The sequence below is a fragment of the Ornithodoros turicata genome, chromosome 3, assembly GCF_037126465.1.
Source record: "Ornithodoros turicata isolate Travis chromosome 3, ASM3712646v1, whole genome shotgun sequence".
NCBI classification, from domain to species: domain Eukaryota; kingdom Metazoa; phylum Arthropoda; class Arachnida; order Ixodida; family Argasidae; genus Ornithodoros; species Ornithodoros turicata.
Window position 1 is genome coordinate 5516408 of NC_088203.1, and position 26751 is coordinate 5543158.

General features: G+C 44.8%; 4 protein-coding genes across 11 annotated transcripts in view; 2 read left to right on the plus strand and 2 right to left on the minus strand.

The window, feature by feature from the left end:
- The window catches only part of LOC135387882 (uncharacterized), a 268730-nt gene extending 265663 nt beyond the window's left edge, over positions 1 to 3067 (plus strand). For all 4 annotated transcript variants that reach the window (XM_064617076.1, XM_064617077.1, XM_064617078.1 and 1 more), the window contains one exon: positions 1953 to 3067. In XM_064617076.1, the coding sequence (XP_064473146.1) occupies positions 1953 to 2508 (556 nt within the window). In that variant the 3' untranslated portion in view covers positions 2509 to 3067. The remainder of the gene's footprint in view (positions 1 to 1952) is intronic.
- Positions 3068 to 3210: 143 nt separating this feature from the next.
- On the plus strand, positions 3211 to 20029 carry LOC135387879 (enoyl-[acyl-carrier-protein] reductase, mitochondrial-like). The gene is made up of 6 exons (XM_064617072.1): positions 3211 to 3393; positions 13029 to 13079; positions 17791 to 18168; positions 18266 to 18376; positions 18468 to 18742; positions 19359 to 20029. The coding sequence occupies exons 2-6, from the start codon at positions 13068 to 13070 to the stop codon at positions 19771 to 19773; spliced, it is 1191 nt and encodes a 396-aa protein (XP_064473142.1). The 5' UTR covers positions 3211 to 3393; positions 13029 to 13067; the 3' UTR covers positions 19774 to 20029.
- Positions 6858 to 17607, minus strand: LOC135387876 (copine-8-like). 2 transcript variants are annotated; one of them, XM_064617068.1, is made up of 17 exons: positions 17312 to 17607; positions 17159 to 17246; positions 16978 to 17081; positions 16850 to 16889; positions 16337 to 16413; positions 16118 to 16152; positions 16021 to 16049; positions 14783 to 14886; positions 14563 to 14709; positions 14392 to 14467; positions 13357 to 13407; positions 13154 to 13215; positions 11508 to 11736; positions 9722 to 9849; positions 8591 to 8754; positions 8414 to 8487; positions 6858 to 7601 (listed from the first exon to the last, which is right to left on the minus strand). In XM_064617068.1, exons 1-17 carry the CDS (start codon positions 17389 to 17391, stop codon positions 7395 to 7397), a joined length of 1695 nt encoding a protein of 564 aa, XP_064473138.1. In that variant the 5' UTR covers positions 17392 to 17607; the 3' UTR covers positions 6858 to 7394. The 2 variants fall into 2 exon arrangements, with proteins under 2 accessions (XP_064473138.1, XP_064473137.1); XM_064617067.1 differs by having other exon boundaries at positions 14392 to 14470.
- The window catches only part of LOC135387874 (solute carrier organic anion transporter family member 74D-like), a 47762-nt gene continuing 41007 nt past the window's right edge, over positions 19997 to 26751 (minus strand). For all 4 annotated transcript variants that reach the window (XM_064617065.1, XM_064617066.1, XM_064617064.1 and 1 more), the window contains 4 exons: positions 24853 to 25000; positions 23279 to 23460; positions 22443 to 22507; positions 19997 to 21427 (listed from right to left, as the gene is read on the minus strand). In XM_064617065.1, the coding sequence (XP_064473135.1) occupies positions 21108 to 21427; positions 22443 to 22507; positions 23279 to 23460; positions 24853 to 25000 (715 nt within the window). In that variant the 3' untranslated portion in view covers positions 19997 to 21107. The remainder of the gene's footprint in view (positions 21428 to 22442; positions 22508 to 23278; positions 23461 to 24852; positions 25001 to 26751) is intronic.

Below are 26751 nucleotides of genomic sequence, written 5' to 3' on the forward strand. Positions count from 1 at the left end.
CTAAGGCCCAGTATGATGTGTCAAAGAGGTATCGTTAAATAAAGAAGTTGTTGTTCAAAGAAGAAGAGGAAGGTCTTCAAACCGCTCCGACATTGAAAGCTGTTTTTGTTACTCTCGAGAAGCTGTGCGATGTTCTCTGTTGAACGATGATCTTGATTTCGTGTTAGCATGTTTCGGAAATATCATTCAGACCGGCAGCGACCTACAACGTATGTGTCATCTTTTCTAGCCTGCACGTTTCCTGTCTTCCACTAGTGAGACCCCCTTCCCCTATACAGCAATCCCTTGTTGCAACGATCCTCTGATGTCCTAAGTGTCTGCGGTATATACAATATGATGCACTGGTCGACTAATCTTGTTCTCGCTAAGCAGACGACATGACAGACTTCTCTGTGTGTCAGATAGCGGGGCTAAAATGAGTCTCCCCCGATACCACCACCGGCTAAGATTACGAAAAGATCCTGCTCCCCCCCCCCTAATTGTCTGCCAGAAAGGCCAAAAAAGCTAGAGAAGCTGCAAGGGTATCGTCCTCTTCGCAAATATGGGTGTCGCGGGGCACCAACCTCGCCCCCGGGAGCGGCACGCTGAGATATGGCCACCGAAAAACAGGGTTCCTTGTGGTACGAAACGAAGAGTTATGTCTACCATCGGGGTCTTGCTCGTGGATAATCGATAGATACGTTTGTGCATGCATTACTGTCGTCACGCTGCTATTATAATGTCAGTACGGACAATGCCTTCGAGGTCCCACTGAGATTAGTCCAGTGCAATCCAGGTGTCTCACACTGTAATCTTTAAAAAAAAATTCTCTATGTGACACGGAAGCCTCATAAAATTAATTCCCAGGAAGTATGACGTCATGGTGCGCGCAAACTGCTACGCATCTGACAACGTTGCTTTTCGAAGGTCAGTTCGGTCTCATCACCACAGTTGCTAGCAACCTTCCAACTTGTGGCGGAGTGCGGAGACTGGGCCCTAGAGAACAGGGTCGGCGATAGGGGGGGTGGGCGAGTAAGGCGACCGCCTTAAGCCCCGCGCACGAAGCCCTCAACCAGGGATTACTTTATATATATATATATATATATCAAGTATGCACTTAATGTGAAACAGGTCCCGCGATGTGCCTTTGCCTCAGGCCCCGCACAGCCCTAGCACCGGCCCTGCTTGGGAAGGTGCACCCACTATTGCTAGAAGACAGGCACCAGAGTTTGCCGGGCGACATCACCTAATCCTGGAGAACCCGAAACTGAAATTTTGCCGATTCTTTCGACTTGGAATTCTTGGAATCACGTTATATTCACTGGCGGCATTTATTTACTTACCGAGTCCTTGGTTTACAATACCAAGTAAAGAAATTATTTTATATAGTTGTAGATGAAACCTCTACCCGACGTACGTCATCATGACGTTGGTAGACAGACCGAAACAGATCGGAAGGGAAGAGCTGCGTTCCACGAATTGGCAATTGTTCGCTGCCTTCTATTGAAAGAAGAGTAGGACCGAAGGTCGCGTCCCTTTCAGAGACCCTCGTAATCCCCTCAAGACCGTGGCTTTCGGGCGCGACCTTGTTCGCCCCTAGCTTTGAACGTAGTTCAACTCTACCAAACTCGTGGCGCTGTCGAACACTATGACGTCATTTGTTTACAAACAGGCATAGGTCTATTTGCTGTTTAAGCTCTGGAGCGATGTGAGGACCACAGCGCCCTGTGGATAGATCTCGAGAACCATGCCTTCTTAAGGGCCAATAACTGAAGCTTTGGTCTTGATCCAAACTTTACGTCACGCGTTCTAAACCAGGTTAGGCACCTTCATTTCGCTTGGAATTCAAACAGCTCCGGCGACGACCGGCTAGGAGTGCATTATGTTTGTAAACTTTGCATAAATTTGCTTTGCCGTTGCTTGAATTATTAGCGCAGCCAACGAGTCTTAACCCACGTGACTTATACTTGCAGCGTTCCGTTCGACGATCTCAAAGTGAAGGTTCTCGCGAAGCTAGACGAAGGCTTCGACTCGCTAAAATTTCTCCAACGGCTCGGCGAGGTCCAGATGAGCGAACCGAACTTCAGTGCTCTCATTCAGGTTTGCAACGACTACTTGTGGACGAAAACAACCGTGGAACGCGCCTTCCGAAAGTTCCCGCGGAATCAAGCCACCGTTTCTGAAAAGAAGATCTTCCGGGATGTACTCATCCAGCTGTACAAGTACATCACCAAGAGCATCATCATGCTTCTAACACAGGTTGGACTTCGATGTCCGCAGAATGCCACCGCGGAACTGGGAAACGTACTGGAGTTACTTCTGAAAAGCGTTCAGTGTATCGCCCATCACGAGAGTTTGCGCGTAACGGTTAGTAAGTTCCCTGCAATGAACGTCCGGCTATTGGTCAAGGGTGCTCGTGCCAGAGACGCTGAACTTGACTTTGTGTCTGTCATGAAAGCGATGAAAAAAGAACTACTCCAACGAAGAAACACTATCAAAGCCAGTTCCTGGTTGCCGTTTATAGTGTGACTATATACAGTGCTTTATGAGGGAGTGAAATGGACGACGGCTCAGGAAACAGGACCTTCTTGACCCTGTCAATCGCCCTATGTCTGAAAACTGTTGTGTATGTGAATGTGATATGTACATATACGTGATTTTGTTGTTATAACGTTGTCTTCCACAATTCGGGATACTATAAATCCGAGAGCGGCCAAGGCTTGTTGTCGACGGTGAGGATCCAGACTTGGAAGGGGACGGAACCTCATGATGCTGGAACCACACAGAACCACAGGAGAGCCTAGCTATTGCCTAGCTATAGGAGCGTACGTCCCAGTAAAAGTGCAGAATGCTACCTTATATGCAGCGGTGTACTACCATACAGGCACAAGCTGCAAAATACGCCGTTTTCCTGTTTGTGGTGGCGTCGTATCAACTGCGTGCGCCTTGGCACCCTTGCCCTGTGCCATATTCGTTTTGTCTGGCTGAGGTACGACATTTCTGAACGCACACGGTGAAATGCAAGAGTATGGCAAGATGTATCCGTTCGCCTGATTCTTACACGATTAATAAACCTCGGCTGACTTTTTCTTTGTTTCTTTTTTCTGGCACAGGAATCCGAAAAAGCTAACCCGGTTTTCAGTTCCGGAACGAAACCGCGACGCAGGTCACTGACCCATCGGTATCGCCATCTAGGCGTCGAATCCATCGAATCGCAGACGACACGTGATCGCAGATGACGGCGGCAACGTCTGTTTCCCGCGTCCTCGATGAAATGTGTTGTAGTCAGTAATGATTGTTGGAGCGCTGCCGACAATATTTTAACAGCTACGATTTACTTACGTATTCTGTGTGCGTGTAACATGTGGTCTCTTGCACAATACTACCCCGCAAATTACCTCAACTTCGACTGAGGTAAGTTTCAGTACTGGTACAATATACATACTACGTTTGTTCATTTCAACTAGTTCAACCCATTGTCAAGCGCCATTTTCCTAAAGATGCCGTTCAAACCAAACAATACTATACTATACAATAAACCAAACTAAAACAATAAAAAAGATGAAATTAATGCTGTGGGTATTGCGCTGCGCTATGGTGTGTCAGCTGTCAGTGCGTCTTTTCTCGTTCGTAATGTTGGTGGTCGAGTTCCGCATGACTCAGTAGTTAGAGCCACAGGCTTTCCCACCATCGGCTACAAGTAGAATTATTGAGCCGGCAAAATAAGATACCCCAACAGGAACTCATTTGAATTATGCGTTGTCCTTTCCGGGCAGGTCACGTTGTCCGCACGTTCCCTGCGTAGTGCTCATAAACACAAATGTTGGATGCACAAAGAGGTTAATTCATACTTCAGATGGATGCAAATGCTACGTTTTATTAACGTGGGATAGACTTTATTGAAGCCGTACACAATCAACAAGCAGCGGAGAAACGGTTAATGACTGTATTATCAAACACATCAGGATTCCACAGATCATCACCCGAGTGGAACACACAAGATGCATGAACTGGTAAACAACACAATTCAAGTCACAGTAAAGACGTATTCAAACATGAAAAAAACACAGTAGATGTATGCCTCAAGCATGTGTGAAGTGTCAGTATCATAATACCGCGGAAATTTGTAAGGTCTGGAAAGCAAGCATGTTTTCTGTTGAGATGATAATTTACTGTGATTGTGGACCGGGTACTAATATTACCATTTTGCGCTACAGGACTTCTACTTCCAAAAATACTTGTTTGTTAGAAAACTCACAAAAATAGCCATCTGTTAGAAATGATTGCGGTAAAGTATTCTTCGCTATATTGACTAACATTTTTCTGCTAATTCTTTGTATGACTAGACGAGCAGTCATGCACTGCATAGTTTCGATTATTGCAAAACGTGTGACAAAATCGCAAATTTTGCGTAGACTTTCATTGGCACGGTATTCCAGCAAGACAAATATAGCACTTTCTATTTCACGATATCTCGAAATATTCACGTTTAATTTTGTTCAGTTCAGCCATATATGATGTACACTCATTGAAAACTTCACAAAGTAGCACAAACGACATCACGGAACATCATGGAACCTCACGAGTGGATGGGTAAAAAATATAACGGCGCTTCGACACGCAACTAACATCACACGGACGACATCACCTCACGATTCAGTTCGGATAAAAATGTTAAAAAAAACTGTTAAAGAAAAAAAGAAAAAAAACATCTGAAATATCAAACACGCTCATACTCTGAGCAGGGACGGGTGTGGCGTTTGACGACGAGCGTTTCCACAGTTGTCAGACGAGGTCGTATGACATCTCTGGTTCACTTCAACTTCACCGCGTAGCATGCTCTTCGTCAACCAAAACCGGGAATGACATCGTTCGTGATTGGTTAAAAAGCTGGGGGGGGGGGGGGGTGCCTTTTTGTGATGCTCACGCAGTTATGTTCACCGTCACAAAAAGGTGTACACCCCACACTTTCCACAAATCGTGAAGAGTAATGACGGTGTCATTCTGTGCAGTGGTTGACCTTCACCGTATTATGTGGTGACATTATGTTTTGGGACTGTAGGAGTATGTAATAGTCAGGTGGGCAAATATTCAACACTTAAAATATGCAACACATAGCACCAAACGCTATTAGAGAAAGTGACTGCACCAAACGACACTTGCAAGATGTGAAAACTTGGAATGTGAGCAATACATACCAAATGGAATAAGAAGGGGAAATGGAACAACTGGCTAAGGCTGTGATGCAGAATTACTGTTGGTTCACACATTTATCATCAGTAAGTGTCCATTCGACAAACGTGGGATGTAATAATGTTTAGGAACAACACTAGATGCATAATTTTATGATAAACATGTTGCGGTTACAAATGCAACAACCTCTGTCGTCGTGGCAACACAACTGTGTTGCGCTACGCATTAATACTGTCAGCGAGAGGTACTATTTAAACGTAATTAAATAATGCACACGAGAATGTAACTGTGCCCTTGTAAAGTGAAATGGCAGGTTAGTGTCATATATTTTTTAATTTGATAACATCGTCAAACGTTTGAAAATACTGGGTTCACTTGGTATTCACAGATTAATTTCTGGAAAATAAAAGCGGAGAAATAACAGAAGCACATAGACGGCTACAAGACAATGAACACACTTAAATGCTTTGAGTTGTGCATGGAGCATTGGCACAGTCTGGACTATGTCATTTGCACTGGCTGTATTTTTCTACAAAATGTTCCTAGCACTTTGTTCAACCCTTTACAGATCTACACTTTGATTAGAGTTTTGTTCCTCACTATCTCCAGCTATACAGTTGAGCAAGCTGATACAAGTCCTACTCACTGATGCTACCAAGGCCCAGTAACTTTGATGCAACGGTTGATGATTACCATGCTCCACGTGTCCGACGTAATGACTTTGAGTGTGACATAGTGGCTGGACAGTTAAATTTTAAGGATGGAAATAAATTGAATCAATCAAATCAGCCACACAATGCAACGTTATTAATGACTAAGTAACATTAACTGTTATGCTTTTGCTGATGGCTAGAAATTCAATGGTGCATCATATACTGCAAGTTTCAGCTTGAAATGCTTATTCTGATCACATGTGTTGGTGATTAGTACATGTGTTAATGATTATGACTACGCGTTGGGTTCTCCTTGCAGTTGTGACACTGATAACTGTAACCGATTACATGACGCACGTATTGTACTGCACGCCATAGCATTCAGGAAAAAAAAAAAAGATAATGAACAAACTTTTCTGTGTGTCCTAATGCTGAGTTGCAAATCTGTGAACACACGCGCATTGATTTTTGTAAGTACGTGACCTCTGACAAAGGCATGGAATGGATTTGTAGTCAATGCTGCTGCAACATCAAACGAAGCATTGCTGCGTATGAAACCGTTGGCTAAATGCGGATGTGGTCATGCTGCTAAAATATTCTAAAATGTGTTTTACAACATGAGTGCTCAGCATCGATGCACATGGTAAAAAATTTTCGTCTTTTGCAAAACCATTTATCATGTCAGGCAGCTTAAAAAAAAATGTTTGTCACAGATGCCATCGTCTCAGCCAAGCTGAACTGCATCCTTTCTCTGAACAACCCAGGAAGTCCAGCGGTGATGCCTTCTTTAAAATTCACAAGCTTTCATGTAGTGGTCTACATTTTTTCAGGTGCAAAACGTTTGTACAAGTTGCACAAATATATACAAGGAAGGTCCCACGTGAACAGTAAATGGCGAGAGGGAAAAAGAGACAGAGAGAGAGAAAAAAAGAGAGGGGGAATGTAGAATGTTTGTAAATGTTTTTTTTCCTCTCTCCCTTCCTCTCTTTCCCTCTCGCCATTTACTGTTCACATGAGACCTTCCTTGTATATATTTGTGCAACTTGTACAACTTGTACAAACATTTGACACCCGAAGAAATGGAGACTACTACATGAAAGCTTGTGAATATTAAAGAAGGCTTCACCGTTGCATATCATTACTCCTGCATATCATTACTGTTCTGGACGCTGGTTGCTTTCTTCACCTTCCTCTGCTGTGAACAACCCACTAAGAGGTCATGTCATCGCTTCCCCAGACTGCGTTGAAAGAGCTCCGCAGCTTAGCGAAGCTCTTTCTACTGTGAAGACATGACCTTGAAGGAGCCGTTCCGAAGTGACATACAGTTAGACAGGCAGTAGTAACGTACGCGCGTACACAAAATGATGCTATACCTCCTGTTTTTGAGTATCACCCTCCAACGGCGTACCCCCCCCCCCCCCCCCCCCATTAAAAGCATAAAATTCTGAAGAGTCGGATAATGCCGCAACCAACCGACGTCCGACGGCCTTTGCGATTCTAGAACCCTGTTTAGAAGCGCTGCACTGCGTAGCCGCAAAAGCGTTAAGCGTGGAAGAGGCAGTAGAGTTATCATGTAGGTGGCGCCGTAGCTCCGAAGTCGGAGCCCTGTTGACCGGCCTGGAAAGGTGCCTGCTGCGGGCGAGGTTTAGGACGAATCCCACGCTTGACCATGTAGCTGACGAGTTGTTGAGGAATCTCGGCAAGAACCTCCTTGGCTAGTCTCGCCTTGTCTTCGACGAAGTTGTTGTGTCCGAGGAATTCCCGCATGGCCACAAACTGTGTAAGGCATTTAAATTGTAGGAGTTATACCCCTGTCACACAGGCAGTCTTCAATGGTCATTGAAACCAATCGTCATTGACAATGCGTGTAACGTGTCAACCTGTCGGGGAACATTGAATCCAATACTCTTTGGGAAGTTGACACGTCACACGCTTGGTGTCACTACACGCATTTTCAATGGTCATTGGTTTCAATGATCATTGAAGACTGCCCGTGTGACAGGGGTATTAATGGCCTGCTTAGTAAGTGAAGTTGAGCACTTTGTACCTTCAAAACTCTGTGTGGGATTCAATTCTGTTCAAACTCTACATCCCCGATATAAAGTCTGTGAAACAGGATCAAGCTGAACAGCTGGGTTTAGGCTTACAGGATGTTCGCCGTGATGATTCCAACGAGCTTGAATTAATGCAGCTAGAATCTCGTTTTCTTTAAATTCTGGACTCACGCTCGCTTCTTTATTTCCTGTTTTAAAATCGTTCTCAGTATATACCAGGAAATGCGAAAGTGTGTTTACTGTAACCCTGTAATTGAATGACTTACACGACTCAATGTCAAATCAACACTGATGTTGTCGGCTATAACATGTCAACATTCAATGTAGGGTTTATGAAAGTTAATTTGGTATTGTTGTTATTTTGTGTGATTTAGGACACGAAATCGAGTATGTGCTATTAGACAAGACAGCATTTGTGAGGATTCTGTGCAACTGTTACCTATACGGTCAACGCATCATCAGTCCACCCTTCAGTTAACACCTCATCACTGTTTTCTATTTTACATGACATTACGACACAAATCTGACCCTTACCTGCACAATGTCTCTTTCTGCCACTTTTCCTCCCGAGCTAATTCGAACCGAGTCACCATCCAATTCATTCATTGCTGAAATGACCAACCTTTGTTCTCAGTCTGCTTACCATGGTCAACATACACTTGAAGGCAAACCTTGGGTACACTCAACGAGAAATATTAGGAAGTCCCTCACCGTCAAAGCCTGAGTTTCCGACCCCTACAATGATGATTGACATGGGAAGCGACGCGGCTCTTACGATTGCTGCCTTTGTTTGGGTCATATCCGTGATCTCTCCATCCGTGATGATCAGGAGCACAAAGTATTGCGAGCCGTCGCCTTGGTAACATGATGCAAACCTGCGGGAAGAACAACCACAGCGGGACTTTAAGCGGAATTCCGCCCGTGTTTGACCGTTAGACAAACAGTTACACTTGTTTTATATCAGAAGGGGTTGGTACGGGTAGGGTGGCCACCTTTCGCAGTGAAAAAAAAAAAAAACGGCTGAGGGAGAGGAGGTAGAATAGAGGGAAAGTGGGAAAGGGAAGTGGGTGAGGGGTGGAAGAGCACACACAGAAAACGAGAGAGAGAGCTCAAGATAATACGAGGAAACATATGTTCCTGTGTGTAATAATAATAATAATAATAATAAATAACTGGTGACTAACTAATAAGTGAATATCTAATATGTAATATGTAATGGTGAATAACTAAGGAAAGAACTGGTGACTGTGGAGTTGGGTCTATGCTCCAGATTTATTCAAGCTGTAGTGGAATGCTGAAGGGAAAACCCCGCAAAAGCCCATATGAAAGGTCTCGAGCCACAAATACCGGCAAAAGGTTGCCGGCATCACCTCCCTACCAGCAACCGGCAGAGCGAGCAAATGAGCGGCCATGCCGGTATAATACCGGCCTGGTGGCAACCCTAGGTACGAGCAGGCCTGAAAAGTGCTCTGCTGAGGACACAACAGAAACTCATTCTAAAATGGGTTTTGTAGGTGCTTCTTTGAATTAAAGAATGGTAATTGATGGTGCCAGGTCTGAGATCTTCAGTTTCGGCACTGTATATTGTTCACCCGGTTCTGTAATAGTTTTCCCGTTTCTCGGGTGAATTTGCTTTATCATCTGAAGCTAGCTAAACATAATTTTACAAATAACTTGGATTGCTGGTATAAATTAATTGTCAAATAGCTATGGGAGGTATATGCAGCTGCACCTCAGGATTAAAAACGGACTGAATTGTTGTTGCCATGGGTTACGGTAGAGTTTGAGCAGATGAATAGGTTGTGTTGACTGTGAATTAGAAGAAGCAGAGCCACTACGTACTGAGCCACGTGATTAATGACGGGAGAGAAGTTTGTAGGTCCGTAAAGTTGCACCGAGAACAGCGTCTTCCGATAGGCTTCTAGGATGCCCTCCACTCCAGCACAGTATGGGTTGTCGGTGCTGCCGTTCTACAAAAGATAAGATCTGATAAGATAAGATCTGATAAGATAAGATCTGATAAGATAAGATCTGATAAGATAAGATCTGATAAGATAAGATCTGATAAGATAAGATCTAAGATAAGATAAGGGCATCTACAAACACCAGGAAGTGAACAAGTGTTAAATTATGTGTGACATCCAACATTGCATTTCCCAAATTTCAATGCTTCTTGTATCACAGAGCTCATTAGCTTGTACCACATAACGACTCTCCTAGATTTCTAGTGAATTTAACTTAAATATTTTATTTGCCCCAAATTTATAGTGCAAGCTAACAAATATGATTTTTTGATGTGACAGTGTAAAACAAGTTGTACTATAGACCTGTTTATGTGCAAAGCCAGTGGAGACAATTTTTTTTATCACCTGAAGTCCTTTAACACATGCCACAAAACCTCTTCACGTTTCTCCTGTCTCAGAAGTCATCCTGCGACCTTGAGTTAGGTAGGCCACCACGAGTTAACGGTGGTGTTCATACACTTCGCACTGTATGTTCGGCTGAGCTGAACATCATTCTCATTCACTCGACTAATATTTTACTGAAAACTTTGTCGTCAAACACTCAATATACTTTACAGTGTTTACATGCTTACAATACTTCATGTACTTACTTACATTTTCTTATTTTATTTAACGCACCAAAGGTCACTTCCACGTTCGCGCTTCATCGGGAATAGGAATTCAGCGCAAATAATTAAGCACGATAGGCCGGGCCTCCTTTACTATCTTCAACAGTGCTTTCTTGCTTTATATGAAAGCTATTGACCTATAATGCCCTGTCCTGTTGAACATAGCTACCAAAATTGTTGAAAGTTCCTCCTTACGGTGCATGGCAGATGGTGCACCGATTATTAGAATTCAAAATTTAAGTCCCAAATTAACTGCATGAAAATCAGCTCGCTTCACGCTATACTATACTGTATAAGTGGTTAAATTCACGGGCTCAATAATTCGCGAATTTTTGAGAAGCCAGGATGAGACAATTATTCACGGAACCTTAAATTTGCGGTACCGCGGTGCGACTCCACCTTGAACTTCCTGGAAGTAGCTAATAAAAGGTATCACAACTGGGCAACTCGTTCAGTTTGTCTTCCTTTTGAGCAGTTCTCACTGAAAGGGCTGCGATTAGGGGTCCTACTCGACTTGTATCTCTGCCATTGCCCGAACTGCCCTGTCTCCCGCCATTCTTGTCATCGCATCGAGCAGGTGCGATTGGCGCTCGATAGTGATGCGACAACTTTTAGAAATACAATTACTCGGCGCGTGACAGAGTGTATACACGCTTGCTGGATGATCCAGGCTTACAAGCAACTGGAGTCACGGGACCCCTACATCTCCGCGGGATTCGTACGGGAAGGCGGGACTACTGTCTCCATTTGCAGCGGCGAACAGAGCACTTTGCAAGACAATGCAGTGTAATAGCGTAAGAAACCACGTGTGCATAAGTTGCCTCCGCGTCCTGGGTCAAATTTCTTATATATTTCGTACACGTATTTTTCTGTCATTGGTTCGAATATTTCGCGGGACTTTAAATTCGCGAAAAAAGGGCGTTCGCAAATTTCGCGAAAAATAGGTCCTCGCGAAAATTACTACTTATACAGTATTCCAACCAACTATATTCTTACCAAAAAGAACTCGTGCGAGACCATTCCACCGGGAGGCAGTCTGGCCCCGAATCCCAGCGAGGGGAACATTTTGTCGGCGTCGTAGTCCTGTATGATTCCTCCGACGGCGTGAATCGCCAGCACGTACGGGTTGGGGCGGCTGGGATCCATGTAGTGCAGGGAATTGGGTGTTCGGGGATCTCCGTTGGACGCGGTGAAGTCCACGGCGACCGTGAAGTGGAGCTGGGTGCTGGGGAAGAGGACGTGTTTTTAGTTTGCTTCACGCCAGGTCCCCCAAACTCACCTCGGAAAAGCGTGCAACGAAGAAGGCTGCCACTAGATACCCCACTGTTGCCGTTCCGGATCACTTCAGCGCGCTAAGTTTAGCGGCAAAATGTTTTTGTTGTTTCTGCGAATGAATCTAGTCTTTATATGTCCAAATAAAACGTGTATAACAACTTTTTGTGTCGTGTTTCACTTTTTGGTCCCGTTTTTAAACGTGTTGAGCGATCGGAAGGATCTAGTGCACGGCTGCGTGCATCACATAGTGTACCTGTCGTACTAGACGCCGCAGGCGCAGTCGACATTTCTCCTTCGGTGACTTGGCCTGGCTTGGATTGTGCTTCAACTGGATCTTTAGCGTGCTAGAATCCAACTTAAGCCAACGTCTGGTAACAATGGGGTATCTAAAGGCGGCATCCGGCATTGCACGCATCGGGACAGGAACAAATACATGGGAAAATGGCGACCTTGGGGGACCTGCTTCACGCATAGCCGGCGGGTCCTCAATCGAAGCATTCGTAAAAGAAACTGTGTTTGCAGATAGAAAAGTTGTAGAAGACTTTGTTAAAGTAAAGTTCCCTGTGTGAAAATAACTTTTTGCGTATACACCAGTGATGGCCAGTAGTTAACTACATGTAGTTAAACTACCTGACTGTAGTTAAAAAGTACTTATCAACTACTTGTATAAATGTGGTGGCAACTACTAGTTAAACTACTATTTCGAGTAGTTAACTACAGTAGTTGGGTTACTGCAGGCGCCAACTACTTCCGATTTTGCCGCAAGCTTTATTGCACGATTGTGGTTCCGACTTTTACCTCAAGCTACTTGTTTGATGAGAACGGAGGTGCAGAGTGATTGTGCCGTGCATATGTACCAAATCTTCACTTTTATTGCTGCATGTGATTGATATTTAGGTGTCCAAGAACACTATAGAATGGGATTGGTGTTGATGGACACCGTTAAGTAGTTATAGATGTAGTTAAAATATATTGCGGTAGTTAAAGGAGTAGTTTTAACTACCTCCCCTGAAAAGTAGTTGAACTACTAGCTAAACTACTCCATCTGAAGTAGTTAGTAGTTAAACTACTGTAGAAGTAGTTAGTGGCCATCACTGCATTTTACAGCAAGTTTCACCAAAAACTGCTGGCTAGTTACAACTACCAGGTATTGCAACTTAGTTATTACCCAAGACAGTTTGGTTTTGGGCTTGACTGAATTATGTGAGAGCACCCCTTTGAGCATTTGTATCTTTCAAACAGGTGACCTGCTTCTTCATTCTTTTGAGGCTCAAAGCATCTATGGCAGTGAACGTAAGTGTCCCTTTCTGTCACCTCATACATTTTTCAAACACTGTTATTATGTGACCCAAAGAATGACAACTTACCCTCCCTGAATGTAGTCCAGAAAAGTGGGCTGTTCTACGATGGCACAGCTCATGAGTATTACCTTCGGAGAGAACAAACGGACTTGTAATCGTAGTTGACGTTAAAGTAACAAAGACGGATATCCGTTCATTACATACAGCTATTATTTTACATTTATTAGTACGTAATGCAATCATGTAGCAGGTATCGTATATGCCCTTACAGTCCCAGAGTTTTTGTATCCTTTCTTGCTGGCTTTCTTGGGGTTTATGCACTGAAAAAGAATAAGCTGTCGTTGTCAATGCTGACACACAACACCATGTATTCACGATGAAAAGTAACTGCTCTGAGGCTGAAAGACTGGCTTTTTTTTTATGACTCCCATATTTCAACTGACCATGTATTGTCTTGCATGGTGCTCATTCCTTTATGGCATAAGATGCAAGTACTTTGAATTTTGTGTGGTGGCTCCTCATGAACTGCTTGACGAATGGAGCACTGTCTCAAGCGTTGTCCCCTCAACTTAACGTTGTCGAAAATGTTTTGCTTAAAGTCTTGTCCCGTTTACCTTATTTACAGTCGCCGTCCGGTTTTTCGGACTCGGCGGGGATCACGCAAGAGTCCGAATAATCGAGCAGTCCGAAAAAACGAATTTTGCTTCAAAATAAACTTTACTAAGCCCTAGTAGGCTGGAAAAATTTGTTGATGCTTTCCTAACGCCCTTCCAGCTCTGCCTGATAACATCAGCTTTTATTTCCCGAAGCGACATTTCGTCACTGTCAGTACACTGACAGAGGCACCGCAGTCATCAAGTCCGCAAGTCGGCTTCACCTAACGCATGCGTGCTTTAGGTGAAGCTCGCTTTACAGCGCTGTCGCGCGACTCGCGGGCGGACAGCACGTACTGGGCCGTTGGCCAAAAACGAAGACGCAAAAGTGCTATGACAGACCTCTTCTACTCAGAGGAATGGAAAATCAACAATCATCACTGCCTTTTTTTTTCTTCAATATTCTAGTTGGTTGATTTCTTTTGATACGAATTTCAGATGATACCAATGTTTTCCGTCACCCCATGAGAGAAATTCGTGGGTTGGGCAAACAGAGTCCGAAATATCGAGCGACGGAGCTGCACGACGTCCGAAATTTTGGACGTTCTTATACATCATCTCTATGGGGCCCGCGGCCGTTGCTGCGAACGAGGCCGAATAATCGAGCATGTCCGAAAAATCGGTCGGCGACTGTATACGTGCAAGACTCACCTCAAAGACATTCTCAGAACAGGGGCCTTTCTGAAGCTGTCTCAAGGTACAGGAAAATGCTCCAATGAAGTCATGGCTACTGAAAAGAAAGAGACAGAGTTCACAAATTACCATCACGTCTCTCGGACAAAGCGAGCGTCATATTCACAAGACAGCAGACGACGCACGTACCCTCCGTCGCTATCCCAGTCGTAGCATTCCACCTTGATGTTTCTGTCCATGTCGGCACCACAGAGGACGCTGTTCTTGATGCTGAACGGCTGCCAGGTCGGATTGAGATTTTTCATGACTGGTTCCGTTCTCCATACAGCTGAGAAACTGCGGACACGTTGTCACAATGAAACAAAATGGCATAATGCGAATGGGAATTAATTTAACTGGTATGCCATACCTGCCATCTTCGTTACACTTGTAGAAAACAAGGAATGGGTCGGATTTTCCGAAAAAGTCTTTTTTGTCCAGCTTCCTGGCTTGCCACTGCATCGTTATCACTTGCTACGTGGAAAGCGCAAAGAAAAGATGTTACCACAGTAAAACATGTCTGCTTCACGAATGACCTGTTGAACTAGTATTAAACGGTTAGTATTAAAAGGGAGTGTCGCGTTGTCCCGATCGATTCCGAAACTACAGCGAAACAGCACTGTACTGTCTGTATTGTCGGTGATGAACGAGAAACGAAACAGCATTCCTCGTACCGACAATAACGCCGAAAATGTGACGCGAGTTAGTGGAGAAGCTTCTGTGCAATTCGATGTAATGCAATGCAAGAGACAGAAGACTGATCTTGAGAGTATTCTAGAATTCCCTCTGTGGAAATCGTAGAAAACGTCACTCAGAACGTAGTCAGAACGTCATCAGAATGTTAAATGTCTGTTAATGGGAGCGGCCGGAGGGACTTTGGCTACCAGTGGAAGGGTGTCTGCAGGCTGAGGAATGTCTGTGGACTTTTTTTCACTTAGGGTTGATTCACACGATGCAAATCGGTTCTCATTACAGTTGCGCGCAACCGAATTTGCACCAAATAGGTTCCTCTCATACGGTGAGCAACTCAGAATGTCGTAGTGGTCGCCGAGCTCACCAGATGGCGCGAAAAAACATCATTGGCATCATTTTCGTCCAGTTGTACTGCGACTTCCGCTCGTTAATCCGTTGCGACTTCCATAATTTTGAATAATTTCCACCGGACCGGGAAATTTCATTGTCCCGCGTACTGCTGCTGCAAATAACTGACACCTCGAAGTCTTCCAGATTGGTTGCCCTTGAAAGAAGGAGCCGCGTGATTGACAGGTTGCGGCTAGAGCTGCGGGAGAAATAGCTGGAGAAATAGCTTTCAGGAATGGTGGGAAAATACCTTGGTAGCTATGTACGTTTGTTGTGCATCTTTGGACAAAAGTCTAAGGAACACCGGGGTGTGGATCTCTCCATTGGAGAGACACCCTAGCAGAAAATAGGAGCAGATAAACATACTGAAGGACGGATAGAATAGCTGGTCACACGTTTCTCATTCGACCTCTTGCTGATAAGCTATCAGGGTGCTGCTGCGGCAGAGAAGTACGCCAGAGCTGTGTTCTGCAAGCTTTTGTCCAAACCAGTACCAGTAGTAGTTATGCACATTTCTGTGCTACTAACCTTGCATGAGCTGACTTCCTCAGCAATGACTGTAATGAGAATTGGCGGATAATTAACGCGACTAATAAGGTTGGACAGCTGAACTCGTAGAACTTACCAGTGATGGTCCCCAAGTTTCGGTTTGCATGGTCCCTGCGGATGTAACAATTACTTGTTGAAGTAAATTAAACTGAAGTCTGTAGATCTTGCGACACATTTTTGGACATCAACGACAACTAAAGACACTTTACGTTACATACAGACTGTGTGGAAGACTTTTTTAGAGAATACTACGTAGTACCGAAGATTAGATTTTGCATTTATGGCACATGCTTACCTAAGTGGTCTTGTGAAACTGGTGCCCTGGACAGATACAACTTCTCCTAGTGAGCACTCCATTTGTCCGAGAAAGTCCTGCAGTGACATTATCTCGTGACATTATTTGTGGCAGTACTGCTGCCATAACTGACTAATAAGGCTGCACAAATTTAGTCATTTCAAAACCGAAGCAAACAGTTACATAACTGAAAAAAATACGAAGTAAATAAGGATGTAACCAACTGGACATGTACGGCCCATGTATGGGCATACACCACATGTCCGTTATATATGCACATATGGTACTTCACGTGATGCAGTACTTATTTTGTTGTGTACAGTGTGTTGTGGCATCCAAACAATATATTCACTTTGAAAGCGAAATTGCTTGTAAATAAAATTCAGATATAGAATTCCATATTGAATTTGTAATATGAATGAATACACAGTAATTTGCACTTGTGTTCGAAAAATCTGAATGTTTGTGCAGCCGTATTGATTAACTGTTACTCCGTTAACAATTCAACCTTACATGGTCTGCGAGCCGTGTGCTTTTGGAATCCACGTCATACCTGTAAAATATTCGTTTTTTTTTTGTTTTGTTTTTTTTTTTTGTTTTTTCAAGCAACGTAAATCCCGTATTCGTAATCTTCTGCTTACACGTCAAATCGCATTCGCTGACTTTCTTCGAAGTAGTAGTCCAGCACGATCCTGGTGACGAAATCCGGATTCAGGCAGTCCTTGATCACTTCTGTGCGACCAACCTTGAAAAAATGGGGAATGTCAGGAATGTCCGTAACTTCTCATTATATGCCTTCTCTTATATGCGCGGTTCGCTCACCTCTCTGTATTGATTGTTTTTGATGTCCATCATGAACACAACACACATTGGGTCGGACTTGGACGTGTAGTCCAAGTTCCTCAGATTTCTGGAAAAGGCACGGGAAAAGATGCAAATAACTCGTGCGTTCCACCATGTATAAAGAGGTCTTACCTGCACGAAATGCCCAGTTCCACTTTGGACGCCGGCACAACAGCACCTCCGGGCACGAACGTGTTCATTTCGCCCGACATCTGCAGCAACAACTCTAGTGTCAACTTACTCCGAGGATTGCGTGTTCTCAATCATGCAATAGAACGGCAGAACTCTTGCACTGGGAAGGCGCAATGCAGCAACGGCACAGTTACGAGTTGCGAGACGAAAACATCATTACGATCCTCTCCTGAACTGTGATGGCCTCCTCTTAAATTTCGAGATGCTGCAGCATCCCGAATGCCAACCGACGATGTGTCGACATCTGTTTGTAAACAACAATGATGATGATGAGTGTAAGAACAAAGAAACAGTCGTTTCTGTTGCTGTTGTTGTGGCTATGACGTCAAAAAGTTCACTTTACAGTTTTCGAATTATCGAAACGTGCCGCGAAAGTGATGTCGCAGATGGCGGAAGTGTGAATATTTCTCTGTTTTCAGGCTGTATGTAGCACAAACTCAGTGTGGATCACCAACATTGACGCAAATATGGCCGCCGTGGTTCGTGCGGGTTTCTGCGAGAGAGTCTTCTGCTTTCGGTCTCAAGTTGGGCTTTGCTCGCCGATTTGTAACGCAGCTTACAGTGGTAATGTTAGGAGGAAAAGCTACGCGATTCAGTACACGGAGTTTGGCGATCCAAACAAAGTGCTGCAGAAAGTTGAAGTGGAGAGGGAGAAAGTTGGACCGGAGGATGTCGGTGTGAAAGTGCTTGCGGCACCCATAAATCCTGCCGATATAAATATAATTCAGGGTACCTACGGAGTGAAGCCCAAGCTTCCCGCAATCGCAGGCCTTGAAGGGGTTGCTCAAGTTACGGAGGTATGTGCAATACTTTGGTACAGAAAGTTTATAACTTGTATCATTATAGTACTACCAACCAAACTGTGCTATAATAACTTAGTTCTTTTCGTTCTAGGTTGGAAGTAATGTAAAAAATCTAAGCGCAGGAAATTGGGTGTTAATGCCCGGAGACAAAATGGGAACGTGGAGACAACATGGAGTTGCGAACCACAAAAAGTTCCGTAAGGTACCAGCTATATTTTACTCACCTTAACATGTAACATTGTATCTGATGTCACGATTTCTCTACAACCCTCAATCAATGGTACGTCTTCTAGATCTCCGACAAGCTGGGCCTCGTGACGGCAGCAACACTCACCGTAAACCCGCCCACGGCGTACCGAATGTTATCGGACTTTGTGAAGCTCGAGCCTGGGGACACGTTTATACAAAATGGTGCAAACAGTGGAGTCGGACAGGCTGCCATTCAGATTGGCAAGTGCATGGGCCTCAAGTCTATCAATGTTGTGAGGAACAGACCTAACCTGGAAGAGCTGAAGAAGTCTCTCCAGGCTCTTGGCGCAGACCATGTCGTAACGGAAGAGGACCTCCGGTACGTTCTTTCCTCATCTTTAGAGTTTTTAAAGACTTGGATAAGATAAGATTTCCATGCTGTTTGGCTCAAATAATGAAAAACGTAATCGGAAATAACATTCTAAATGACGTCTCCAGCCTGCAGCAACCGCGCAGACCAACTAGGATGCAAACAGGTAAAAAGCTTATCATTTCAAGTGCAAATAATGTCTATGGTACCAGGACTCTTCAGCATTTGGGAGTGCGCATTTGGAACCAGTTGCCGATAGAAGTAAGAAACACCCAGCTGTTCTCAAAATCATTACAGGACTTCATTCTGTCGGAGGATCGAGTACATATATGGTAAATCCGTAATATGCCGATTACAACCAATAGTCGCTCTATTTTACAGTGACTGTATTTTGTGGTTACGTGCTGTGGTTACGTCTTTCTTTCTTTCTTTTTTGCTGTCACTGTTGCCAATGTCATTGATGAACATCTTTAGTGGACGCATCACTAGCTTCTGCTAAGGGACCACTCAGTTTTTGTGACCTTTTACCTCGAAGAAATGACCAAATAAAATAAAATAAAATCCCTCGTAGCGGTACACGTTGCACAAATTTCGATCGCCGCTCACCATCCCTTCCCCGTAACAGGACGGACGTCATGAAAAACGTCCTCTCGGCAGTGCCCCCACCGAGACTGGGCCTGAACTGCGTCGGCGGCAAGGCCACGTCGGACATGATGCGCCACCTGGCGAACGACGCCACCATCGTCACGTACGGCGGAATGTCGCGCCAGCCCCTCACGGTGTCCGTGGCTGCCCTCATCTTCAAGAACCTGAAGGCCGTGGGGTTCTGGCGAACCCACTGGGCGAAGCTGCACTCGATGACGAAGGTGGACGACGAAATGTACGACTTTCTGACTCGGATCGCCCTAGACGGGAAGTTGCGGCCCCCTGCGCACAACACTGTGCCGCTGGACAATTTCCAGGAAGCTGTGAGGAAATCTATGGAAGCTTTCACTGGCGCAAAACAGATACTGGTCATGGATGAGTCTGGCAGTGTCTGACCCTCAGCATGCTGAAGAGGGGATGTTTGTTTTTCTTTTTGTTACAAGTGAGCTTACCTGGTACTTTTCTGTATGATGTAACAGGGTACATTTATATTGAATCATCGGTAGCAATGACTTGCAAGCATTTCCACACAGCGCATTGATGTGGTGCTGCACATTTTTGTAGCTGGCATTCCGCGGAACGTCGTACATGTTTTGGATGATGAATTATCGTGAAAGATGTACATTAAAATATATAATATTGTAAGCAAAACATGCTACATTTTTTCACTTTGTAAATGAGCACGTGTAGCATTGTCACAGACGATTCACAGTTGCACAAACACGCCCACAGAGGGCGCTCGGTCCCGAGGATCACAGACTTCTAAAGTTGGCTTCACGCTTCTACGGGCAGTGCTCAGAGATAAGAAGGGCATCACGTGCATCACTTTTCGCTAATGCTTTGTAATCACGACAGGGTTGTTCTTGACGGTAAATCGCTTGTCTCCAGAAAAACGATTATACGGTCTGCAGGAAATATGCAAATGTCAAACAGAAGGCACTTGTGTTAGTGTTTGTTGCGACGTTGTCACCAATTTACACCATCAGTTGGCTCTAGTTTTGTTTTTCCTTGTTTTGACGGTGAGCTACAGTTTGTATGCATGAGTGACATCACTTACACAAGTTTGCTGTCGAGTCACTAAACACTAACTCAATCGCCTGCACAGGTCCTGATTGCGGCACCCACCTCTTTCCAGTTCACGAAAGTCATCAGCAAAGTGTCACCTGCAAAGCTTATAAATTTTTGTCGCCGCTCATTTTTGAAAACCGCAGCTTCAAAAAGTGTCAAGTTTGCCCACAAAATTCTGTGTCATTATGTCTTACTCGTGTTCCTTTGTTGTGGCATTACCTGTTACGACCATGCGCCATAATGGTCAGTAATCTCGGCAATTTTTACTGCAGTGTCTGTCCGTGCATCTCTGCAAATGAGTGCTATAGTTCCATTGATTGGTGTTCTACTCGGGGGCGGATTTAGAGGGGGGGACGGGGTTCCGGATGTCCTGACACCCCCCCTCAATTCCAGACTTGAACATAGGGTTCAATGGACCAATCCCAGCATTGCACCTGGCACTTGTCCATAGCGACCCCCACCCCCACCCCTCAGAAAAATCCTAGATCCGCCCCTGCCTCTACTGCCACCACAGCGCAGGTCTTATTCTAATGTGGTCAGCTACGTTGATGGAGAACGTGCACCGGGCCACTTGGAGCGCGCACGGTGTCCTTGCTTGACGAGCTTTGCTGTCAGACTAGTCGTACATCTCTCTGTCGCTGACGTGTCGCACAAAACACTTTCAAAAGTGCACACTTTCCATGCTCTGTTTCACACTGTCCACGGACACAGCTTCAGTCACTTTTGACGCCGCGTCGTTGTCATCAGTGGACTCTGCGAAGTCGTCCTCATAAAAGTTGACGATCCTTTTGCTGAAGCAGGTGACGCCGATGTAGCATATGCTTCCAAATGCCAGGAAGCCTATGGTGACCAGATGGAGCATGTAGCGCAGCTTTTCGATGTCGTAAACCCAGCAGTTGCCACGGTTACCACATTTGTCCTCCCATATCATACAGGAGGAGTCCAGTATGGCTCCGTATACTAGTGGATACGGGATGAAGGCTACGGGAAAGAAAAAAGGAAACTGTATTCAAAGTGGAATTTTAAACTTTAATGGAGTTTTTCTGGCATTTTGTGGGCTTCCGAGGAAGAGGGAGGAAGAATTGGGAGACTCATTAAAAGGGATAAAACCCGCTAACTCACCCCCGTATTCCCGAACTATAAACCCGTATTCACACGAGCGACATCCTCGCGGAAGATTCTGGTGGAGGAAGAAGCGAGAACACTGCTCACAGAGACGAAGTTCCGTCCCGTGTTGTGTCGCGCATTCACACGGTGCGGAATATCTGGACTGGCGTACTGCGCACTTAGCAGACGACACCGTCCGCGTCTTTTCCTGTCGTCTGCTACGGCATATCTTGTGGCTGTGTCGCAGGATATTCCCCACGGTTAGCAGTGTACGTGAACGCTGGACGTTGAGCTATGACGTTTCTCGCGTCTTCCGCTTCTGCGGGGAATGTCGCTCATGTGAATACACGGTAAGAGACACAAGGCACTGGACTGACAAACCAAGTTTTAATCTCACAAACTGTGATCACCAAGGACCAGCCTTTCTCTCGGATTGGTTGCTCTTGTTTGACTACCACGTTCCTTCCGTTTTATTTTCTTTCCGGTTTGGTGATGATTTGACCCATTTATCTGATTAGTATTCCCTGTGTTCTTGATTGTTTACGTTCCTTTCGAAGCCATTTCCTTTACTGAACTGCCTCCTTAGTTATGAATTGTTCCACCTTGTCTGATAAGTACACACACCTGCTCCCTAATTTTTCTATTTGTGCACCGACTTTCTTGCACCTGTACAAGACTTGTTTCGTGGAAGATTGGCTGGCACACCTGACACTGTCAGGTGCTCTGTCGACCTGCACTACCTGCTTTTTGAGTCGAGTGGTGCTCCTTGAACCTAACTTTTAGACACCTTGTCGTTTGTCCTATGTACGTACTCCCTGTCGCACTTTTGTTTTTTTTCAAGGGGATAACCTTGAAAGTTCAAAAAGTTTTACCCAATAGAATGTCTTACCTAGTAGATTGAGAAGAGAAGCAGTGGCTCCCAGTGCCATACTCTTGTCCACTGGATCAACACATCTGCAAAAAGTGATTTCATCACCACTTTAGTACGCTTTTACAGGTCTTCACATTGTTCATGACAACACAAGCAACACACAGCCTGCAGGCGTCATTTTGGTACAACGGTACATCAGTGCAGCTTGTCTGTGAAATGACTGGCACCATTGCCATCACCATCAAAGCCTCGCGGTCTTAACGACTGTGTGTAGTAACCTAGTAAGGTAAGTACTTTCCGATCCGTCATATGCAGGGGAAACGATAGTGCCGCGTTCAACAAACACTTTGATGATCTGTACAGGCATTGGCAGTTTCAGACTAGTCAAAAATTTGAAAGAAAACTTGCAAAAATGTGTTAATTCTTCAGCACAACGATGGCGTGGACTAGCAGGCCACAGTTCGTTATGGACCAACTATGAGTGAAATATAATTTTTCCTTTTTCGCCTTCGAGCATTACGAGACGACCAGAGGCCGAGGTAGTATAAGAAGAACAATAACATTCCCTGTGTGCGCAGCAGCAGTGTCAGCCGGGGTAAACCATAACTGAAGCAGACGACGGAGCAGTATCCCTCAAAGTTCCCGTGCTGCTTTGCGCCGCGTGCATCTTTCTAAGATCGTCCACTGAACCAAAAGAGCGAAATGATAAGGGGTGTTCTGCGGACCACCGGTTGCCATGTTCATGCAAAGTGGCATCATTGTTTTTCCTATATCCGCGAGATATTTCGGATCGAGGAGGCTTTCCTGCATATCAATGATTGTTGCTATACATTCGCGTCGAATTTGTAACTGACCTGAGATAGATGAGCATGCTGCCAGTCCTGGCTGTAGATCCCAGTAATTGTCCCGCAATTATGACTCCCAGGAAGAGCATGAACTTGTCGCAGTGTTGACCGCAGAGTCCCTTCGTCACAGACGACACCAAGGAGCTTGAAAGATGGGCTTCGGCACCAACGCAGCTACAGTCTGTGTACATCTGGTTTGGGGAGAAAAATATGGCTCGTGACCTTTCTGTGACTCGTGGAAAAAATGCTGCCGTCTAAAGAGCCAGATAAGGACAGGATTCGCACCCGTGCTCCTTGTCGCTGGCACGCCTTTCCAACGTCTTTCGGTAGTCTTGGCTATTGGGACGAGTCGCATGGACTGGCAGTCCGTATTTGAAAGCGTGTGCGGCGGCTGGCTGATGCGATAGACATCCCGACCACGTGACAAAGGAGTGAAGGTTTTCTGTGGTTGTGTTCGTTTATTAAACTCGCGCGATCCGCGAATCAGAGTCGATGACATATAAGAGCTGTCTTATATACGTCATCGACTCCAGCGACCCGCATCGAAAGGACAGTCACGTGGCCGCCACTGCCAAGGGGATGATGATGATGACGTGGTGCAGCGGAATTTTCGTCGCGACTTTCTCGACTCTCGAGTCCAATGAACGAACGCAACCTTCTAGTTAGTTTTGGACGCGTAGAGCTACGATAACTTGCAACTTTTGCAGCGACCGGATCTCATGGAACATGCTGTTAACGGCGTCACCCAGGTGCGGGAGCACCTTCCATCATCCCCCCTCCCCCCATAATGCATCGGTTTCCATACCAGGCGATACACTATAAATAGGGCCTGACTTTTTAGGGTTAAACCCGTATCCGCCCGATATTTACCCCCCGAACGAAACCTGTAAAATTCGGGTTTAACCCGAATCTACCCGAAAACATCCGGGTCGCGTGGCACACTCATAAGCGTGCATTAAAATAAAGTTTGATAACATTGCTAAACATTAGTTCCACGTTAAGACAAATTTTTATTAAACAATCAAAAATCACCCGAATTCCTGACGACAGAATATGCCGTAACGGGATTTAACCCGAATACATCCGAATTTTCCAATGAAAAATATCGCCCGATATTTACCCCCCGAATTTGGCCAAAAATAAAACCCCAAAAAGTCAGGCCCTAACTATAAATAATATCACACCACATGCAGAAAAACAAAAATCACGGCGTCATCGCGCCGCAGAGAAAGGTTTCTCTTGTGCGGACCTCACTCCCTAGTGACGTCATGACGCCACTATACATACAGTGCTTGTACAAAAATCCGAATGTAAGCTTGAGCACACGGTATCATATTCTCTGAAGAAGTAGCCAACAGGCCGACGACCAGCGCAATCGTTCATCATCTTCTTCTTCCAAATTGCGGTGCGGGGTAAACCACTTGTAGCACTACAGACGCGACTGCAGCTTTGTGTCCGTGACAGATATAGGATCGGTGCGCAAGGCAGTACGGAGCCCGTAGCTGTTTGAGTACAGTTCTATGTTGCTCTGTACAGCAATCGTTTTGCGGAGACGCCACTTGATGCAAATGACAAATTATTACCGTTTTGTTTGCTTCCGTCAGTCCTACTGACGTGCAACCAGCGTAACAGGCAGAAAAGAAGCTGGTCGTCCCGTCGCTGGAGCAGACCGGTTCGTAAATTTGAGTGGTGCAGTCGCAGTTGACGTTGCACGCAGTTGTCAGAGAAGACCTGCAAAATAACAAGCGGGACTTGGATTATACGATTTCCTGCCATCTTTCCTGCGCTGACCATATAGCAGACTTGTACGTATTTGGAGTATTGTATTTAAAATACTGTATTTTAAATACAATTTGTGGTATTTTGGTACTGTACTCAATACTTTTTGTTTTGTGTATTTGTACTCTATTTAAAATACATTTTATGGTATTTTCTACTCAATACTTTAATTACATATTTTGGATCTCCCTCTCAAACTTTCTGTGTCTTGTCTTTCCATTATCGTCATCTTTTTGGGACTTATGTTTAGATGACTCCTATCACACAGCGGCGGCTTGCGTAGCGCGCGGGGTTTAGGTGATTCATGTCGCATAGCGGCGACTTGCCGCATTGACCAGTGACCGGTGACTTTTTGCGTTCAAGGATAAATAGTATCTTAATTGTATTTCAAATACTTTTGAAGTATTTTGTACTCTATCTTAATTACTTTAATTTTCATGTATTTATACTCTATCTTAATTACATTCTAACGTTAGTATTTATTATCTTATCTTAAATACATTTTTGAGTATCTTGTACATGTCTGCCATATAGGCAACGTGATCTACACTGTTAAAAAAAAAAAAAAGGTGTATTTTAACTCCCATTTCCTTGCCACATATATCACTTCCTTTTGGAGAGTATACAGTCACTCTCAAAAAGGAATAACTTTTAATTTATTCAATTTAATTTAATTTAACTCCCCACTGGAAAGTAATTGTACACTCCAAAGGGAGTGATATATGGGGCGAGGGTGTACTCCACAAAAAAGGAGTTACTGTACACCCCTTTTTTTAAGAGTGTAGCGTCGTGCTACACATGGTTGCGCAGGGGTGCCTTCCTCGGTCGGTCCATAGACGAACGCAGTGCATTTAGGACTGGTTCGGATCACACGTCATTGCGTCATGCACGTGATCTTGACAAACGGCATTGCCCATGATATGAGGCCAAGCCGTTTGTGAACACGACGCGATTGTTGGTTCGGTACGTTGTTTTTTGTAACGTCTTTGGACCTCACGCAATAATTAGTTTCATCCAATATTCTTGAATATACAGCAACAACTTTATTTTAATGATGATGAAGATTGGGGAGTTTCATCGCTAGGGGCGACACTCTACCCCGTTGCTGGCGCTAGTGTAGCGAAACGGAATAATGAGTCGGTTCACAGTGAGGACCTTCAGTGAGGTGCTTCACCTATGGTGTCCTAAAAGTTTACAAGTGCTTTGAGGGCAGAGAGTTGGTGGGCCGGATTTCGCAATGCGATATTGGCAACCTTGACATAGAGTCGGAGGGCGAGAGTTCAGCTTGTTTAGAAACACTGAAAGTTGAGTTGAGTTGATTAGAAAAGAAAAAAAAAAGAGAAATAGGCACTCATTACGAGAGCCGGCTACTCCAGATCACCTAGGAAAACACAAATGGCTATTTGCAATAAAACCAACGAGTGACAGAGACTCGCAGTCGGGCCTCGATAAAGATATTGAAGCCACAGTGAGACGTTGTCATCAGTGTGCAGCCATCGCATCCCAGGAGTCCCCGGTTCCACTTCATCAATGGGAGCCGCCAGAGAAACCGTAGTTTCGGAAGAAAGTGTCTTCTGGAAGGTTGGTATGGTGCGGGCAATGGAAAAGAACGTGTTATAAACCTTCCAGATCACGGCAGTGAACGGCATCTTGGAGAGCGAACTTGCAAGTGAACCATCGTACTGCTGACCACCAGCAAAATA

Coding starts and splice junctions, on each gene's coding strand:
- LOC135387876 (XM_064617067.1), bottom strand. CDS start 17,391: ATGTCGGGCGAAATGAACACGTTCGTGCCCGGAGGTGCTGTTGTGCCG. Junction 16,153..16,336: donor AGTTTCACAAGACCACTTAG/GTAAGCATGTGC, acceptor TTACATCCGCAG/GGACCATGCAAACCGAAACT. Junction 14,710..14,782: donor AAGTGTAACGAAGATGGCAG/GTATGGCATACC, acceptor ACGTGTCCGCAG/TTTCTCAGCTGTATGGAGAA.
- LOC135387879 (XM_064617072.1), top strand. Junction 18,377..18,467: donor ACCACAAAAAGTTCCGTAAG/GTACCAGCTATA, acceptor TACGTCTTCTAG/ATCTCCGACAAGCTGGGCCT. Junction 18,743..19,358: donor GTAACGGAAGAGGACCTCCG/GTACGTTCTTTC, acceptor TCCCCGTAACAG/GACGGACGTCATGAAAAACG.